The sequence below is a fragment of the Hylobates moloch genome, unplaced genomic scaffold (genome assembly GCF_009828535.3).
Source record: "Hylobates moloch isolate HMO894 unplaced genomic scaffold, HMol_V3 SCAFFOLD_24, whole genome shotgun sequence".
Taxonomy (NCBI): Eukaryota; Metazoa; Chordata; class Mammalia; order Primates; family Hylobatidae; genus Hylobates; species Hylobates moloch.
The window spans coordinates 8,611,512-8,632,629 of record NW_026652299.1 but is presented as its reverse complement, the minus strand read 5'-3'; the positions used below and the strand labels follow the sequence as shown (position 1 = coordinate 8,632,629).

The 21,118-nt window shown below is 36.0% G+C and overlaps 1 protein-coding gene and 1 long non-coding RNA gene across 3 annotated transcripts in view; one reads left to right on the top strand and one right to left on the bottom strand.

Annotated features, from left to right (window-relative positions):
- The window catches only part of ARHGAP15 (Rho GTPase activating protein 15), a 645,466-nt gene that overhangs the window by 59,421 nt on the left and 564,927 nt on the right, over positions 1–21,118 (top strand). The window contains exons 1-2 of one of the 2 annotated variants that reach the window (XM_058434361.1): positions 13,248–13,484; positions 15,699–15,767. Coding sequence is in view for 1 of the 2 variants with exons in the window: in XM_032145612.2 (XP_032001503.1) it covers positions 15,699–15,767 (69 nt within the window). In the remaining variant the exon portion in view is untranslated. Of the gene's footprint in view, positions 1–13,247; positions 13,485–15,698; positions 15,768–21,118 lie in introns of those variants that run through there. The other variant, XM_032145612.2, reaches the window with a different exon arrangement.
- Positions 2,126–7,036, bottom strand: LOC131382432 (uncharacterized). Its single transcript, XR_009211925.1, has 3 exons — positions 6,641–7,036; positions 6,018–6,197; positions 2,126–2,665 (listed from the first exon to the last, which is right to left on the bottom strand). It is a non-coding gene; the product is annotated as an uncharacterized LOC131382432 (long non-coding RNA).

Here is a 21,118-nt window from a genome sequence, read left to right as displayed (position 1 = left end):
TACTGTTTACCCTGATTTATCTGTTCTAGGCATTATGCACTTTCTGTTACTATAGTTTAATATCTCGTTTACACCTCACAGCTTCTTCCCTTCCCTCTATTGTTTCATCATAGTTTTTCACAATTTTTAGTTCAATTACTAATTGACATTATTGTTATTTTCTAAATTTTTCCAACTATGTCAATAATTATATAAACATAAATTTCTTTGTATTCAATTTTCTTGGATGGAGTAAGTGATTGCCTTCATTTTAATTTTACTTATATTTTATCATAACTATAGCTATTTTTCCAAAAATATCAACAAAATTGCCAAATTCCTATCTTTTTGCCAAACACTGAATTATTAAATAATGTAGTTCCTCCTTTTAAAAAATTTCTTCCCATCATTCTCCATCTGCTTGCTTAATACATCTTGAACTAAAGGCTCTGTTGGCCTAACACACAGTGCAGAACATGGAACTTCTTGTTGCCATGTTCCTATGTTCCTGTGTTCCTCTGCCTTATTTTTTTGTCTTTTATTATTATTATTATTTGTCTCCCAGGCTAGAGTGCAATGGTGTGATCTCAGCTCACTGCAACCTCTACCTCCCAGATTCAAGCTATTCTCTTGCCTCAGCCTCCCAAGCAGCTGGGATTACAGGTGTGTGCCACCACGCCCGGCTAATTTTTTTTTTGTATCTTTAGTAGAGACGGGGTTTCATCATATTGGCCAGACTGGTCTCAAACCCCTGACCTTGTGATCCACCTGCCTCGGCCTCCCAAAGTGCTGGGATTACAGGCATGAGCCACCGTGCCTGGCCCCTGTGCCTTATTTCTAATGATTTTTTTCCCTTGGTCAAGTCCTTGATTTTGCCTAAACACTTCCCCTAGTTGCTTCCAAGCAAGAATATAGTGGAAAAAACACATTTAGTCCTTCCATATCAGGAAATGTGTTTACTTAATGCTATCATTTGATTGATAATTTAACAGATTATTTAATTATAAGTGGACAATATTTTCTCCTCAAATTTTGAAAGCATTCTTCTAGCCTCCAGTCAGTTTTGGAAGAGTCCAATACAATTCTGATTACCAACTTTTTGTTGTAAGTGATTATTCTCCCTTCCTCTCTCTCACACATACACTATTTTTGGAAGATTTTACAATCTTTTCTTAGCCCCAGTGTTCTGTAACTATATGGTCCTTCTTGTTCATTTATTGTACGGGCACTTGGTAGGCTCTTTCAGTCAGAGGCTCATATCGTAAAATTTGGAGACGTTCTCTTGTACTTTATGTTAAATTCTTTTTCCAGCTATTAAAAAAAATTGTTCTTTTGGATTTTTCTATTAGGCGGATGTTGAACTTCCTACTTTGTTCTCTGATCTTTTCTTTCTTCTTTCTTTCTTTCTTTCTTTCTTTCTTTCTTTCTTTCTTTCTTCCTTTCTTTTTTTGGAGACAGGATCTCATTACTCATTGCAACCTCCGCCTCCCAGGTTTAAGAGACTCTCATGCCTCAGCCTCCCAAATAGCTGGGATTGCAGGCACGGGCCGCTACACCTGGCTAATTTTTTATTTTTAGTTAGGATGGGGTTTCAGCATGTTGACCAGGCTGGTGTCGAACTCCTGACCTCAAGTGATCCACCCACCTCAGCCTCCCAAAGTGCTGGGATTACAGGCGTCAGCCACCGCACCTGGCCTTGATCTTTTCTTTCTACTCGTGTCTTCGCTTTTCCTGATATTTTTGAGTTACTTATTTTTTCCTCCAGAAATTTACTTGATTTAAAAAATATATTTATATTTTTACTTTCCTAATACCATTCTCATTTATTATTATTTCTGTTTTTATGAGTCCTATATATTTTCTTATTTTAATTTTAGTGCTAATAGTTTTTGTTCGTTTGTTACCATCTGTTTCTTGTATTATTTCTGCTTACTTTGGGTTTCTGTTTGCTTATTTTGATATTCTTATTTCATTTCACAACTTTTTGTAAAGATTGCAAGCTTCATGAGGACAGAGGGTGTTTTATTCATCACTTGAAACAGTACATTGTACATATTATTCAATGTTATTATTCATACAATAAATATTTCCTTAATTATTAGTTGTAAGTTAGTAAGTAGTTAATTTATAATAACTCATACCTGCCTTTTCACATTTTTAAAAGAGGCATTTAAAATGCTGGTTAAAATTTCCTTGTATTTGGAGCAGGGGCACCGGACTTCTTGACTGACAGTCTTCTCTAAATCAATCACATTATTGAAGCTGACTTTTCATTGGGGGTATCCAAATTTTAGTGTCTGCAGGACCTGGGAGTCATTCACTTCTGCTAGAGAAGACTCCTCCAATCTTCTGAATGAAGGGATGTATTTTTGCCTCTGACATATCTGGGAAATTGACTGAGGATGGGGGCTAAAAGTCTTATTGCTAATGAGGTAGATTTTAATCCCCTAGTTTGCAGTCTCACATTCACCTCTTCCCTCTGCAATGCCAAGTGAACTTGAGTCTAGACTCTAGAAGCTTCCTTGTTTAATCTTGTCTCATGAAGGTCTGGGAGCCGTCAGCTGAGTATTTGCAATGGGTGAGTAAGCCTGGGAGTCTAGCCTTTCTGAATGATGGCTGTTGTAGGCAGTCTTGACCGTATCTTCCTGGTACCAGGCACTACCAAGTGATCAGCCTCTTGGATATTCTGTAGCAAAAGGTAAATTTGTTAACTTCTTTGTCATTAATACCTTCATCCCCACAACTGCAAAGGCAGGTTCTAACTTCTTTTATTTTACAAAGTCATTACAGTGCTTTCATACACCTTTTATCTTCCAAAAGTTTCTGAGACATATTATTCTGTTTTGCTCACATTCCCATTCTCTGTGAGTTTGTAAACATAACATATTTTGATTATTTTACTGTGATATCAATAGGATCTTAATAGGTAGGGGAGATTAAGATAGATGATCAATTCACGACTTTCAACTAGAAATCTATCCTAACATCTTTGCCTCAGCTAATATAATATCTATAACAGATCAATAACTGAACATTGTTTTCCGGTTTCAGGATTCAACAAATAAAAATTCATAACTACTTTTGAATGGATAGAGTGGTAAACACATACCTTTAGTCTACTCATCTCCCTGATTTCCAAAATATTGCTATCGTTATTTCACCTTAGATAATGTTCTAAATGGTTATAAAAATACCTTATCTGAAATATGATTAAAATAGAAAATAGGCACTTGATTATATATAAAATAACAGAGTAAAAGTGTCATAAATATTATTCCATATCTTAATCTGCAAACAATACAATGTAAATGATGGTGAGCTAACAGGTATTTGTTGAATATCCACTTTGATAGGCAGTAGGTACAGCATTTGAAAGCTTTGGGGACAGAATGCATGGGGTTTTTAATCAGATGAGTCTGGGCTAACCAATAGACTCTGACTCTTAGAAATTTTGCAACATTTTCCCACTTGCCTTAGATTCATGATCGATGGAGCAGAGGCAATGATCATAACTACCTCATAGCACTGATGGAACATGGTACTTGTTAGACACTATTGGCTCTAGAACAAAATAACCTGTGTTTGAATCCCACCTGTTACTTAATAGCTACTCTCAGTCTAGCTCAACATCCTTCAGCGCTGAATTTAGGTGATGTAGAGGAATAGATTTTGGTCTTTGAGTTGGTGAGATAATAAGATTTAGATTTAGATAATGAGACTTTTTACATTAGGCTAATGCTAGAACAGGACAAGACCTGGGAATTATAGGAGGGAAAGATGTAGTTTGTGTGATGCATATTATTGAAGGTCAGAGGTGAGATTGGGATAGGCAGAATTTGAAGACGATCTTAAGATTCCTACCTCCTGGTGAACCTGCCCCGTATACTCCCATCTCGTGTGTTTGAAGGTTTTTCTAATAAAATGCTTTCAAATGTCTTAGAAGAAAATGGTTAGAATTTCTTTTCAAGGAAAGAAATAAATCATTTCAAAAGAGTTTATAGAAGCATGAAAGAATTTCATAAATACATTGGCTTAATGATAATTATCAATTTACTAGAATGTATTTACCCATTTACTAGAATATCAGCTGAAAGATAATACAGTTGGTATAGGGAAGATCATAATTATGAAGGCTTACCAAGTGCTCTAAGGCATATATGTATTAATTTTTAAATTCCTTTTGCAATCCTATGAGATGTAAGTACTATACCATGTCATATTTTGAGAAAATAGAAGTACCAAGAGGTTAAATAATTCAGAGGATAAATGATAATAGAATATAAGACAGTCTAAAACAATAATACATGTAAGTTTAATTCTATTAGAAGCAGAAATGTATCTATATATTCTTATCTACATCTATCTTTTTGAGATGGAGTTTTGCTCCTGTTGCCAGGCGTGTGCAGTGGCGTGATCTCAGCTCACAGCAACCTCTGCCTCCCGGGTTCAAGCGATTCTCCTGCCTCAGCCTCCTGAATAGCTGGGACTACAGGTGCGCGTCACCATGCCTAGCTGATTTTTGTATTTTTAGTCGAGACGGAGTTTCACCATGTTGGCCAGGAAGGTCTCCATCTTTTCACCTCATGATCCCCCCACCTGGGCCTCCCAAAGTGCTGGGATTACAGGTGTGAGCCATCACACCTGGCCCACCTATCTATATTATTGTTTCTTCTCCAAGAAACATTTCCAATCAAAAGGTCAGGTTTTTTTCTTTAGAAGAGGAACATAAGCCCCAAGTATTATATATGCGACACAGGTCAAGGAACTAGTATCCAAAGTAGGATCAATTATTTCAATTAAAGACTCATTGTGGGGGGGGGGGTCATTTTGAAAATTCAATCCTATTTCAGTAAGAGCAGATGTCAAAGCTCCAAAGAGAAATTATGGAAGTCCACCTGGAAAAGGCTTGCGACTGACTTGGTTCATATTTTAAAAAGAATGATGAATATGTTTCTAACAAGGTATCTTAGGGTAAAGCTATTGAAGTTTGTGATGAATTCAAATAAATAATAGGTCACATGTATAAAGAGGTACTACATAAAGGTTGAAAGGCCAATTCTAATATAGTGTTATACACTATGCTAAGTATTGCAGATTTAAAGATGAATAAAACATGCTCCTTGCCCTCAAGAGTCCCTTGATAGGACATCTGCTTTTATTCATTTTCAAGAAATTAGTTGTATGTGATTCTTACTGTTATAACCTTGGGATGTGACAAGTTGTGAGAGAAATGATTTATCAGGGAACTTTGATAGCTAAATCATACCACAGCAATCAGATTAACGAGTTTTGGATCAATCTAGTCATTCTTTTTTCTATTTTCACCAGAAACTCCTGAGTGAACTCCCAATTTAGCTTCAAATACTAGTTTTTCAACTATACTGATTCACCTCTTCTTTGACTAGTTCTCTTTTAGAATACATCTAAGTAAGTGGTGCTAACCTGGAGGTAAATGAAGGACCCATCTTTTATAAAAATGTGCTGCCTTGAAGAATTTTTTGACAGAAAAAAACGGCAGACTTTCTCTTATAAACCGTATGTTCTTACATTTCTGATATCTGGAATCAACAGCTTGCCAGAAACATTTCCAATCAAAAGCCAGACTAACCCATAAAGGTGTCCAAAGAAGTCTGTTCTGATTACTGAAGATGTTGAACTAGTCTTGACTTCAAACAGTAGATATTTCTACACTTTAGTGGTATATGACAGCTCTATTCATTCCACAATGTCAAATTCTTTGGTTTTGGCCATTGGGTATTTATTCACTTCTGGCTAGGGAAGCAGAGAAGCCTAATTTGATTCTGGAGCCAAAAGTTTTTAGGCCCTGTTCCTTTGGAACTTGGACTGGAGAATGTTGGCACTGTATAAAGACTAGGACAGATCAAGTAGTCACACATAACTAACTGACTCAACAGAGCATATTCAGAGAGAAAGATCATGCCTACACATTGGATAACCATTCTCCAAGGCAGAATGACAACACCCTGAATTCAATCACCCCTAAATAAACACACAAGGAAAGCACGGCTTTAACATACCTTCCGGCACAGCTCTCCAATGCTGCCTGATTGGTTTTAGTGCCATAGGCCAGGCTGCAGATGCAGCCATTACTGTTGTTCTTACTTATGTCTGTCTGCTGTCTGCTAACAAGCATTCATATGCTTTGGATCATTAAAGTCACAACCTCCTATGCCAATCTATTCCTCTCCACGGGTTTGCTGTAGATTAGAAAGAGAGATGCTATTTCTGTTTCTTTTTCTTTCCATTAAGACCTGCAGTCAGGGTTATTTCTGAGGTCTGAGTATCCTAGCTTGTACCCTTGCCCTCATTGAACATATAAATTGTGTTCCCATTAAGTTTGTTCTTTTTGCCTGATTTATTTCCCTTGCTGTTGCATGTGCCTTTTTAATGCAAGGCAAATGATTTGTGCTGGAACTGCAACAGACAAAAGTGCTGTAACTTAAGCTGCTTCCTGATGCCACTGCTATCTATGAGAGGTCTGCTGTACTTACACTCATGGTAAATATCTTCTGACAGACTCCAGGTGGTCAGGATTTTCACAATCCAACCCATTTCAGTGTTAGCACTTGTCATGTGGGGCTCTGTGAATTCTTGCCTTTCATCTTACTGTTGGTGGCAGGTCGCATACATTTGGACATACCTGTACAAGGCCACATGTGTCCACAGGTATAATCGAAGGTGGAGAAACACAAGTTTCTCTTTCAGGGAAGCACAGAGGACAGATACTGTACAAAGAAAAAAAGAAAAAAAAATTGTCACTTGTAGTATTATGCAGGCTGCCCATCTAAACCCATCATTGCCTGGCACCTACACACTAAGGGCAAGAATCCAGCCAACTTGTGAGTGGGCACCATGCCATTTGAGCAGATGGGCATGGAAGTCGGCAGCCAGTAGACCATGTATGTGCATCAACGGTGGGTGTTGAGGGCACGATTCCCAGAGGAGAATGTCCTAACAGCTGTCTGGCCTGAGCCAACATACTTACGACCAAGGAAAAGTGCCATCCTTCAATCCTGCTGAGTTGGATTAACCTTCAGAACTAAATCTGCTTTTTCGGCAGCAGAAGGTGAGTTTAGGGTCTCTGAAAACCGCAAAGAATAAGTGAAGAAAGGAAACTGGGAGGATACAATTATTCACCATTGACTAAAGATACTAAGGACATTCAATATGCTTATTTTAAATCTTTGACTGAGAACCTGTTAATTCTTGAAAGAATGATATAATTGTTCAAAGCTTGGTTTCCCACAATGCTGTTACAAGTGACCTTTCAACATAGGCAGACCATTTTCAGTGAGTTAACACTTTTCCACCTTTGCATTAAGAAATAGTGATGTATGAAGAAAGTTGTCAGTATACTACTGACAGCTGGCCATGGCTAGATATCTTTGTCAAACTTGACATATCATGGATTAAATTAGAACTATCGTGGATCAGAACTTTCACAAAAGAGAATTTCTTCTTCAGTGATGGAACATACACTTGAAGAAGTAAGAAGTAAACTTCCTATTTCAACAAAAGCCTTTCTGGGCAATGAAAGAAACATTTTTATTTGAGACTGAAAATATAAGCCTGATTCTAATTTGTTAAGAATTTCCAGACGGTTAAACATCATTAAATTAGATAGAAATTGTTTCTGCCGAACATAGCCAAATGGTGATTTGACAGTGATTTGTTTTATTTGGTTAGGAATAGGTAGATAATTTTAACATTCAGATCCTTAATTATTTTCTATGTTGCTTTCTTATGAGGTATTTTTGTGGTAGTTCTTGGTATTGTTTTCTGTTGTCTTAAATCTTTTTATTTTAAATATAACATACGACTTTAGTTGTGGAGAAAATATCAGTTTGTTTCAAGATTACCCACCTACGTTTTCTTAATCTACTCCCTAAACTATTTCGTTTTGTTTATATCAAGAGAGTAAGTGCTTATATTATTGGGAGTGAAAGAGTAATAAGTTATTTTATCTGCTAATGGTGGGAACTATAGCTTTGGCTTTGATGAATTATATAATGTCTTAGATCTAATACCATTAGTAATATTATGAGTAGAATAAAATGTTTATATGTCTATTTTGGCCCTGAGTTTCTCATTATATCAATTTAGAAATTCATGGCTAAAAAAATAGGTGATTCTACAGAGAAAAACCAAGAAAATTGTATTACTTAGGCATCTCTGAGTTTCTTGGGTCTGGTGGTTCTTATCTTAAAAGCCGATTTGAAGGCTAAAATTGTGGTATGTCCAGGTTACATATGAACGACCCCGCTCAGTTTGAGAAAACTGTCAGAGAGAAACGATCTAGTGAAAATATGCAAAAAAGATAGGGGAGAGCTAAAGGGAATGGTATTCAGCAATAAGCAAGAAAATGTATTATCTATGACTAATTTTTATTTAAATAGTAAGGTCACGACGCAGTTTGATTTTCTTTGTGGAACACATGTGTTCGGGACTAAATAAAGCAGAGAATTATTAAGGAGTTAGAATCATTTTAGCAAACGCTTCCCTTTGGCTATCTGGGATATAGGAAAATGTGGTTGAAGCTGACTTTAACTCAGCTAGACTTGGAATGAGAGGCTGGTGGGCACTGCAGGTGACACAGATGTTTATAAAAAAAAATCCACACATTTTTTTAAAAGCTGATAAACTTTTATTTGTCCTCAAGAAGGTTTTTGAATCATTTCCTTTCATTTTGTGCCGGGGATAAAAAAGAAAATAAGAGATTGTCAGATTTCTGCCTGACAATAATATACAATCAAAACAGGCTTAGGGAAGAGCCCCCCTCCCAAAAAACAAGAGAGAATATTTGCTTCTGGATGTCCACTTTGGCAATTGAATGATATCATGGGCAGATGGAGGAAAGTGGAATTGTGAAACAATTTACTTATCATACATTAATAAGGAACAAAACAGAAAAATTGCATCTTTCTTTGGTTTATGACATTGGCTCCCACTAGGATTATGAAAAGGTGCATTTAGGTAGTGTTAGAATAATTATGGGACATGGATAAATTTTACACGTGTTCACAAATAGTTAAAATTAGAAGATTAACTGTAAAGAAAAAAAAAAAGCTTCACTAACTTTCCTTAATTTCCGATTGTAATAGCTTTAAGAAATAGAATTTGGCAAAACAAATGAAGATTTGAATGTAAGAATTGGGATACACCAAAAAAACTTTTGAGAAACTATAGAGATAAAAACTAAACTTAACCACAGATTTATTTCTGCTTTTCATCCAAGTATTCAGGGACGTTGCTAATGGGAGGTACGCCGCAGAAACGTACATGTCTGTGAAAATCTTGGAACAAACTAATGCTTTTCTTCAAGTGATTTTATTTCAATTCTAAGCCACAAGATATAAACTTTCATCAAAAATGGTAATCTATTTAAAATCAGAGCTATGTGGAATGTTTCATGTTTATGTATAACTTTCATAGTAGACCCTCCTACACAAGGAAAATAATATGCCCAAATTCTGTTATTTTTACAGTATGTAATATATCACATACTAATCCCACCCATCGTTTCATATCCTTTAAATAGATAAAAATAAAAAAGGAATGGAAGGGAAAATGAAGACACTTTGAAAAACTGACTTTTTAAATTCCTCTTTTTGGAGAAAAAGATATCCGAAAAACTTAATTATGATCCATATCCTAATAAGAACAAAGAGGAATTTGAAGGAAAATGTGCATTATATATTCAGAATACTATGTTTTTCCATTTAGCTTTGCACAATTAGAAAGCTAAATACCTGGGGAGGGGAAGAACAGAAGTAGAAAGGGAGAGAGTGGTGGGTGGTGATAAATAAGGAAAAACACAGATTTTCAGTAATACTAGGTTCAAAATAATCCAAGTCAGAAGAATTTTATATTTCAAGTTTTTTCAATGGTAGTTACAAATCATTCCTATTTGCAGGACGCGATAATTAAATAGGAAATAGCGCCATTGAAAACAAGATTGCCCACACGCAGTAAAAGATCAGGTCGGAATTTTTTTTCTCCCCAAAAGAAGAGTTACCATCAGTTCAAATATTTATTAGGAAAACTCAGTTGCTTAATATGCAGAATATTGTAATAAAAATAATTTAAGACATAATTATGCCACCTTGAATGAAACTCTTAATAAACAGGTCAGAGAAACAGAATTGTCAGGGCTCCTTTTCTTTTTCTAAAATATTGCAAGTAAATTAAGAGGTAGAAATTCACAAAATTTTTCAAATGGGAATTTTAGCATGATATTGAAACCAACATTCCATCATTTATAAATATAAGAACTAGCAAAATAAACAAGGCTGTGAACATTTAATTATGCAATAGACATGTATACATGTTCTCTTCTGTTTAGAGGGGGGACCTATATACTATATGAAAACATTTGGAAACAAAATTAAAGAGACATGCATAAACATAATACATTAAAGCTTCTCAGAAGCTTTACAGAAATGCTTCTGTTTTCGAGAGAAAATAATTTATTGAAATAAAGTTGTATCAAGCTACTGCTAATATTATTCTTCTATTCAAGTTTTCAAAATTCAATAATTAATGAATAATTCTAGCAAAAGCGAAAAGGTTTGAAGATCAAATGTTGGAACCCTCCTTTGTCAGCATTCTGAAACTTAATCTAAGCAACTTGAAGAATAAAATGTAGGGTTTTGATATCAGATACATTTTAAAAGTTCTGAGATTGTTGAGGAAGAATTTAAACTACTGTTTAAAATGAAATTCTCTCTGCAATACTGGTAGTAGAGATTTTATAACACAAACAAGCAAGTATATTTTGATCACCTACTATTAGAAATTACTGACATGTGGATGTACTAAATGTGAAATGTTTTCTGGATATAAATAAATGGTTCATAAGGACATCTAATGTTTTAAGCTGGAATATTTGTCAAGAGCATGTCCCATAATAATTTGTAAAATTGTCAGATAATACTAAGCTATTAATCAAGATCTATATAAGTACTATAACATTTTCTGTTATTTATACTATGGCTTAGGAGAGACTTTTTTCCCTTCAAACTTACTTGATGAGATTTTGGTTGACCCAAGTTTTCTTTATAATTATTATTTCAATTAAGTATATTATGTAAAGACAACCTGAAATATCCTAATTTTTCCTGATATCCATGCAAAACAAGCCATTTTGGATCCAGAATTTCCTAAGTCATAAGTCTCAGTCAACATAATCTGATTTGGAGTGATCACATATTTCTTGGCCTAATGCTTTACTGAGAACAACATTAAAGCAAAAGACAGGTGACGAAAGCTCTCTTTTTTCAACATCTTCATAACCTGGTTGAAAATGATAGATTGGCTAGTTTATTGATTTAGGAATGATCAGCAATATTGCTTCCCCTAAAGGAGTATCAAGATGATTCATAACAAATTTGAACCTGATTTCTAGCATCCTGTATAAATGTGTACAAATTCATAAGTCTGACTCTAAAGTCTACCTTAGAAATATCCTTTTATGCACACGGAGGCTCTCAACTTTGTAGTTCCCCAAGAATGTAGTGACTGCCTACACACACACACACACACACATACATACACACACACTTATATTGCTGGAGAAACAATAAAGTGTCATAGTTGAGCTTATTCTTAGATCTAGATTAAAATACCACCTGTGCCTTTCATTAGCTATGGATTGTCAAAGTTACTTAAATTGTATTTACACTTCGATACTTACAAAAATGGTTAATATTATTAACCTTTTAAGGTTTCGGTGAGAATTAAACATGCTAATAAATGAAAACCGTAGAGAACCATGCCTGGCAGACAATAAGTACTCAATAAATGTTAGCATACAATATTATCTTTGTATAAATTTCTCAATTTGCATTCTTATTTGTACCATGGACTCAACGGGCCCCTTTAAGGGTGAAATAAGTATGTGCCCAGTTTCTATTATGAGTCTTCTTATTTAAATTTGTTTCCCAAACTTCAGTCATTCACTTGCTATGTTTGTGAGTTTTTTCCATATTTTGTACCATAAATTACTTATTTAATTATATTATTTAAACTTAAATCGCTTTATTTTAAAATAAAATATATTCATATCACTAGTAAATGGTTTTGGTGTGACACATTTTTCTATGAAACCTTAGGATTTTATAAATCATTACGATGAAAACACTCATCAGCTAAAATAATCTCTCATGCTCTTAATAATATGTACACCACACATTACCAAACATTGCCTTAAATAAAAGCTTTCTATAGGTGAGTGGAAGGGAATATTTAGAGGCAAGTGGGTCTGTATGCCCGTAAGAATTTAGTAGTGGTCAGATGAAAGAGGGCATGGAGTTAGCCATAGAAGAAATGGTGCGACTGACATAGTTAAAGGCCAAGTGCCCACTCATCAATATTGTGGAGACATTTACTTGCTACTTGTCTAACACTTAAAACTTGAGGTTCTTTACTTTCCAGGAGAATTGCTTTTGCCCTAAGAATGGGAATCTAGTTGGGTTTTAAGGAAATAGAACAGGAAAACTCCGTCCGTCTTGGAACTCTTCCACTCTTGAAAGTTAAATATACGACATATGTATGAAATTTTCAGTGGAGAGTATAAATCTTAGTATAATGAGTAGTAATTAAGAGTAGTACATTCTAAATGTATAGCAAGATAAAATAAATTTCTGTTTTTAAAGAGGTTTAGATACCAAATGCCTATATTCTTCCACTCCTGAGAGGAAGCTGAAATATCAGTGGATGATTAATAAGTGTGAATTCTGGGTTTCTACGATCACTCGCATTAACTAAATATTCTGCCCTCAGTCTCCTTATGCATAAGACCTTTCATTTAGACGTTAATTGAGCATCAACTGTGGGTAACATATTTAAGGTAATGCCAGCAGCTGTAAAATCCTGTAAAATAGATGAAGATTCCAAAAAATAGAAGCTTGTTTCTCACTTATGTAACAGTTAGATGGAAGTTTTCTGCAGGAACTCCCTCTGCAACTTTTCTCTTAAGTATAAAATTACTCCACAATAAAAATTTACTAAAGAACACAAAGTGAGTTTTACTGGCCTATGTATGGTTTTCCCCACATGGTGATTCAGAGCCCAAACTCCTTCCATCTTGCATCTTCATCCCTCCGTAGGGCCTTGTTCATTGTTTTCGCAGCCAGGGTATGAGGAAAGAGAGGACACGGAGGGGAAACACTCCCTGGTTAATAGCCTCAGCCAGGGAGTGGCTGGCATTGTTTCTGCTCACATCCCTTGATCTGAACTAGTCACGTGGCCACTCCTAACTGCCAGGCAGGCTGAGAAATGTAGCATCTAGAAAAGAGGATACAATTTTGGTGAACGGCCATACCCTTCACCATATAGCCGTTTACACCATCCATCCACCTCCCCAACGGACACAGCCTAAAGTCCCATCCAGTTACAGCATCAAGCTCAAATTTCAGAATCTCTGGTGATAAACAGCTCTCTCCATAAAGTCCAGGTTTTGCGGAAGGGGTGGGGAGACAGCCCAGGTAAGTGATTTAGAGCTTGAGATATAAGCTCTCTGTCCCACTTTCCCCACCACGTCCAATAGACAACAATGGAGCAAGAACTTGGTACCTGGGAAAAACAAACAAAAACCTTTCTCATTTGTCAAAGGAAAAATAGGTAAACAGCCAACAGTCACTGGACCAAAACAATAATTAAATCCTACTGGCCAGTCTCTGTGAGACAACTTCCCTCAAAGTCCAGATAGTCCCCGGCTCTCCTTTCTGAAATTCCCCATGGCCACTGTTCTCCAGGGTTTCTGGCCCTGCTTTCTGGAGTCTCTTCCTTCTCAATTATCTTCCATAGGCCACCTGTGAAGCGAACATTGGGGAAAATTATCTCCTTAGAGTTTTACTTTCCTCATAACCCAGTTTTCATAGAGCAAATGTGGGGTTCCAGGTTGTATAGAGTCGTGGATTTTTTTAGGCCAGGTTTCTGATTTTTTTTTTTTTTTTTGGTAAAACAATTATCTCAAAATCTTCACAGACATTGATCTAATTCCTTCAGTCAGTTGTATGTGCCAGTAACCAGAACCAAAAACAATAAAGTCCTTTCCTAGTCATAGTACTCAGGTCTGCTTTATTTCTTTAATTTCTTAACACTTCTCTCTCTCTCTCTCTTTTTCTCTTTCTCTCTCTCTCTCTCATCCTCCTCATGCCCCTTCTTCCCTCCTTCTCTCTCTCCAAGTAAATATGAAACAATATTAATGAGAGTTTCTGATTAAATTATAAAACAGCATGAGATTTTATTATAAATTCTCTTTCTCTTTATGTTTTATTGTAGAATCTGTCTATTATGCTTCTTCAGGAAAAAGAACATTAAGATTTATTTTAATTTGTTCTAAAAGCACATAAAAAAGTGAGTTTTGAGTATTTAAACACATCTGGTTAATAATAGAAGACATGAGACTTAATAGAATGTCGATCCTGAAAAAACTTAGCTCACATCATCAACAAAAAAACATTTCAATATGAAATATTTTGTCCTAGTTACAAATCACCTTGAAACATAGAGGTGTGAAACAATGTTTTTATCATGCTTAGAGTCTGGCCAAAAATTCAGATGAAGCACACAGGAATAACTTGTTTCTACCCCACAATATATTTGAGTTCTCTTCTTGGACGTTTGAAGGTTGGGGGAAACTCAATGGCCAAAAGGCAATCATTGGGAGTTCTTTTTTCTAATTTTTATTTTTTTTGGAGTGGGGTCTCACTCTGTTGCCCAGGCTGGAGTGCAGTTGTGTGATCATAGCTTACTGCAGCCTCAAAATCCTGGCTCAAGTGATTCTCCCACTTGAGCCTCTGGGGTGGCTAGGGACTGACTATAGGTGTGTGCCACCATGCCTAGCTAATTAAAAAAAATTTTTTTTGTAGAGTTGGAGTCTCACTATGTTGCCCAGGCTAGGAATCTTTTTAAATTTAACGTTCTATTTTTAATTATTAGGGGTACATAATGGGTATATATATGTACGAGGTAGTGTAATGTTTTAACACACGTCTACAATGTATAATAATCAAATCAGGGTAATTGGGGTATTCACTAACCCGAGCATTTATCATTTCTTATTTCACATGTTCTCACTCATTTGGGGAGCTATAAAACAATTGATCTCGTAGAGATAGGGAATAGAATGATGATTACCAGAGCCTGGGAAGGGTAGAGGACTTCTTTATACTCATAAGCTTGGTGGTTGGTGCTGGCCGTCTGCTGGAACCTCAGCCTTTCTATCAATCAGAAACCTATAAGGCTTTCCTTGTGCTCACTCTGTGGGTGTTATTTGGGTTTCCTCCAACATATTTTCCAAGAGTGAGGGTTCTCAGAGGACACAGGAGAATGTATGACATTTTCGTGTTCCAATCTTTGAAGTCATAGAGTGGAACTTCTGCTGTACTTTTTGATTGAAGCAGGCATAAGGTCTGCCCAGGTTCATATGAGAGAACACAGACTTCAACATTTGAAGAAAGGGGTGTCAAGGTTACATGGTAAGAAGAGAATTGGGTTTGAGATGCACTTGCAGCCAGCCATCTTTGAGTACATATTTTATTTAAATTAGTCAATGTCCAAAACATTTACTTCTCATTTTATATCTACTTAATTCACATGCTTGAATAACACTGAATAGGTTATTTTATGTGTATTCTTACTAAACTCTATCAAGAAAAATTATGTAATAATATCCAATGTCAATATATTTGCAGATATCCCGACACAGAAGGAATCATTCACAGCATATCTTGAAAGATGTCATTCCTCCATTGGAACAACTGGTGAGTGTTTAAGTCATTATATTCTTCATCTACTGATACAAAATAAATTACCACAAAACTCAGCAACTTAGAACAGCATAGGTTATTATCTCATTTTTCTGTGAGTCAGGAATCGGGGCATCACTTAGTAGACGGATCTAGCTTGGAGTCTCTCAAAACGTTGCAACAAAAGTGTCAGCCAGAATTGGGATCTCATCCGAAGGCTTGACTGGGGAAGGTCTGCTTTCAAGCTCACTTATGTGGTTGTTGGCTGGGTTCAGGTCTTCCAGGAATGTTGGCCAAAGGCTGCCCTTATTTCCTTGCCACATAGATTTTTCCAAAATAACAGCTTGCTTTTTCAAAGCATCCAAGATGAGAAGGCAAGAGGGAGAGTTTGCTAGCAAGATGGAAGTCAAAATCTCTTGTAACCTAATTGTAAAATCAATACGCCATCAGCTTTGCCACATTCTTTTGGTTAAAAGTAAGTCATTAAGTCTAGTTCACACAAGGGGAGAGGATTACGTAAAGATGTGAATAATAGGAACCAGAGACTACAGGGGGCTTATTGTAAATGTTGATAGTTTTTTGTTATTGTTGCTATTGTCTTCAAAAAATATTAATAGACTCAACATCCATAAGAATGGCACTTTTTTCCATGTTTTTGTGTATTGTTATATCCTAGTGACTAAAAGAGTACCTGAAATATTGTAAATAACATGAATGAATAAAGTATTATATATATATATCTTAAAAACACATAAGACCAACCTTTCTGATATGTTCTGATACTTCTTTCTTTTAATGACCTCTTTTTTGATAAATACAATGTGCTTTTCCTCCATACTCATTCAACTTGTCTTTCCTGCTACATTTCATATTGGTCAATATGCTTCCAGTCTTATTGGCTTACAGGATACTGCACTATGATGACTGTATTCCTGTCTATCTCTAGCTATTTCATCCCTGTTATCTTTGGGATGTCCCATCCTTAGCACCAAAAATAATTTCTTTTTTTGCTTCAGTGTTCCTGTTTTCTATTGCTTTTCATGTTCCAGATCCCACATCCCCACTCCAGCTGTTTCTCCTTATTCTGCTTTACTTTAGGATAAGAATTTCTCAAAAGAATTATCTACCTTTTCTGTTTCCAATTTCTGCCCTCCCTTTGTCTCTTGAACCAACTCTATTTAGGCTTTTATCTCAATCATTCACCTCTTATCCAGGTCACTGATTGCCTCCAAGTTGTTAAATCCATCAGTAACTTCTCAGTTCTCTCTTCAGTAGGTCTATCTGAGCATTTAGCCCAATTGATAGCTCTCTTCTCGAATCAATTGCCTATTGGGTACAATGCTCACTATTTGGGTAGTGGGTACACTAGAAGCCCCACTCCCACCAGTATGCAGTATATCCATGTAACAAGTAAGCACATATATCCTCTGAATCTAAATTTTTTTATTAAAAAGAAATATTTTCCTCACATGACTACCAGTAAACCACTTTCTCATGGCTCTCCAATTAGCTGGAGAGCCACCTCTTTTCAATCCTCTTTACTGGTCCCTCTTCATTTTGGAGCTCAGTTTTTATTTTTTATTTTTTCTCTCTATAGTAATTTCCTAGGGCATCTCATTCAGTGTTGTAGCTTTAGACCATGTAACACTAGCCACTTCTAAATTTCTATTTCCAGCATGGACCACAGCTTTGAACTTCAGTACTATAAATTCTAGCATTTTTACACACAATTCTAATATACATCCTAAACTTAGCATATCTGAAACTGATCCCGATTTTTGCCCAAACCCGTTCTCCACTTCACAATCTTCTCCATTTCACAAGATGCTAACTTCAGTCCTCCAGGTGCTTCAGTCAAAACACTAAAAGTCATCTTCCCTTGTTTCTGTCGTAACATAAATGAACATCAAAGAACCCAGTTTGCTCTGTCTGCAAAATATACCCAGAATCAGTTCATTTCTCACCACCATTACTATCATCTGTCACCCAGTTTATTGAAATAGTCTCCCTGTTTACCCACTTTCACTTTCTACTGTTTATTTTCAACATAACAGCGGGAGTGATCCTGTTAAAATGTAAATTAGATTTTGTTTCTTATCTTAGTCAGTCTGTTACTACAACAGATACCACAAACAAGGCGGCTTTTAAACAACAGAAATTTCTCATAGGTCTAGAGGCTGGAAGTCCAAGATCAGCATTCCATTCTGGTCAGGATCTGGCGAGGGCCCTCTTCTGGGATGCAAACAGCTGACTTCTCCTTGTATCCTCACATGGCAAAAAGAGGGCAAGAGAACTGGGATCCCTTTTAAAAAGGCGTTAATCCTATTCATGAGAGCTCCACCTTTATGACCTAATTACCTCCTAATAAAATTACATTGGAGTTTAGGATTTCAACATATGAATTTTAAGGGGAAACAAACATTCCGTCCATCTCACATCACTCCTTGACTCAAAATCCTCCCTGGCTTTTGGTCTACCCCAGGTAAAAGCTAAGAAACATCCAATGGTTCACTAGGCCCTAGAAGACTCATCGACCTCCCCAGCCTCACCTCTCCCTTTCTTCTCCTGTCTCCTTCTGCTCCAATGAAGGTGATACCTCTTCCTCTGCAGGGCCATTCCACCTACTTTTGCCTCTATCTCTTACAAAATAATTTATTTGGTGCCCAGAAATTTGGATATCTCATATGTTCCTTTGCTTCACATCTCTGCTCAAATATCGCCTTTTTAAATAGGTCTTCCCTAATCTCCCTTAAAAAAAAATAATGAAACAAAAACAAACAAACAAAACCCACAGGGTCCAGGTGTGGTGGCTCGTGCCTATAATCTCAGCACTTTGGGAGGCTGAGGAGGGGGCTCACTTTAGGTTGGGAGTTCAAGACCAGCCTGGCCAACATGGTAAAACCCCATCTTTACTAAAAATATACAAAATTAGCCAGGTGTGGGGGCACTCATCTGTAGTCCCAGCTACTTGTTAGGCTGAGGCAGGAGAATCGCTTGAACCCTGGAGGTGGAGGTTGCAGTGAGCCAAGATTGTGCAGAGAGAGATAAAACAAACAAACAAACAAACAAACAAACAGAAAGGAACCTACAAATGAACAAACAAGAAACCACACCATTTCCATCCACACTTCTCTTACCTTACAGACCTTACCACCAGATGGCATACTACAGCGTTTATTTTTGTTAGTTTGTCACCCTATTAGAATTTTAGTTCTATGAGGGCGAGGACACTGTCTCCTGTGTTCATTGCTTCATTCCCATGACTACAATAATTGCTAGAACATGTTAAGGGCTCAGTAAGTATGTGTTGAATGAAGGCATAAAGAAAATTTAATGGCTTTTGTTTTCACTTCCAAGCTTGTAATACACAGGTCTATGCTTGTGTACTTTCTCTCCTTTGAATTAGTCATTTGTTCTAGGATGTCATCTCTATCATCACAGAAATGAAATCCCTCAAGTTGAACCCTTCATCAGTGCCTTCTCAAACTGATTCCCTCTTTCCATTCAGCCCATCTCTATTAGTAGCAAACATATATCTAGGATGAGAACACATTTTCTTTATGTTCTTTATTTTCTCCCTGGCCCTTTGGATAAGTCATTATTTTCTGATGAAATGTCTCAATGGTTGTGGTGCCCATATGCTTCTCCTTGTGCACCCCCAAACCCTCACCCAAGCCTTGAAATGCTTCTGACCTTATCATACCCTATCATCCCCCCAACTGATCCTAGGCAGCAATTCCAGAGCAGCCTTCTTTCAATAGTACTTTCATTATTTCATTTTCAAATTTTCTATAGCATCATGGTCCCCAATTTACCTTATTTATTATCCTCTCTCAAACACATACCCTCAAGCCAGGAATAGTAACATGATTAAGACATGGCTCTTACCCTGAAGGAGCTTGGATTTCCTGTAGCAATTATAGTCCTTTCATTCCAGCACATGTTCATGCGTTGTTTTGTGTTGTTCACTCTTATTTCATAGGTAATAGACTTGTTCCATGGCTGGATTTTAAATGTCTTGAAGTTAGAGGCCATGACTTGTATTTTCTTTATTATATCGTACTGCTACTTAGATTGCTTTTGGCACTAGTACTTGTTCAGGAAAGACATGCTTGTGAATTGATGTAATAAGAAATTAAAAGTTTATTAAAACAATGTTGCTAGTTGCAGATATTAATAAATATATGCCTAACATTTGTAGTGAAAGCCAATTTTTCAATATAATTAGATATACTAATAGATTGTTTTCAAAATTAATTACGTGGATCTCAACTTAGAGAGCATTTTCTCTAGGAAGGATTTCTCTAATTCCTTAAATTTGAATTAGACAGCCCTTTGATCTGTCTCTCAGTAGCAGCTGGGTCTTGACTCTATTCCAGCCCCATCACACTAAAATTGCCTATTTCCTTTATTGCTCTTACTGAGCTATAAGCTATTTGAAGGGAAGACTATGTCTTATTTATTGTTTTACTATTAAAACTTCGTATAAAGGCTGGCACACTGTAGTTCTCCAATAAATAGGAAAATAAATGCTTTATTTGTTTGGCTTTATTTTAAATAAATTAGGATTACACAGAAAATAAAGTACAAAAATAATTATGAGGAGCTAGATTATTTAGTAAAAATAACACATAAAAAGTTTGCTCTGAAGTAGTTGATGAAACATGGCAAAAGTTAGGCTGAAAATGGAGCTCAGTAAATGTCTGTGTGTGTGTGTGTCTGTATGTTTATACATAAAATATATATGCACTTATATTTCAACAGTGTCTAAAGGTGCCCCAAAGTTTTTTACATAAAAAATCGTAATATGTAATATATATAAAATCCAAATTATGGTTATTTAAAAAATTAATAATTTTTATATAATTTTTAATTGTGTATTTTCTATGCCACTATATCAAGCATAAGCTAATACCAGAAGAACCATTAGAATATTCAGAAATGGTTTTCATAATTTACCTGCCTACTCTTAAGGCTATTTGTTGATTTACTTGCATATAGTAAGGTTTCTCTGCAGCCTCAGTTCTAAATAAATGAAACTCACTTTGAATATCACTAATTATAGATAATATAGTAATAGATAATAGATCTATTTACCCAATACTCTATTTTAGCCCCAATGACCTTGGAAAAGTAACATCGGGAAATCCTGCTAAACAGAAGCAAAACCAATAATTTTTAAGTTTTTTACCTTGCAATTTATCTCTTTTTTGCTGCATACCTGAATATTTTTCTGTTCTCTCTTTTTCCTTCCTTCTCTCCCTCTGTCATTCACACACACACACACACACACACTCCCACACACACACACACTCACCCACACACACACAGTGCCATGAGTTCTAAAAACTTTTAAAACTACCAAT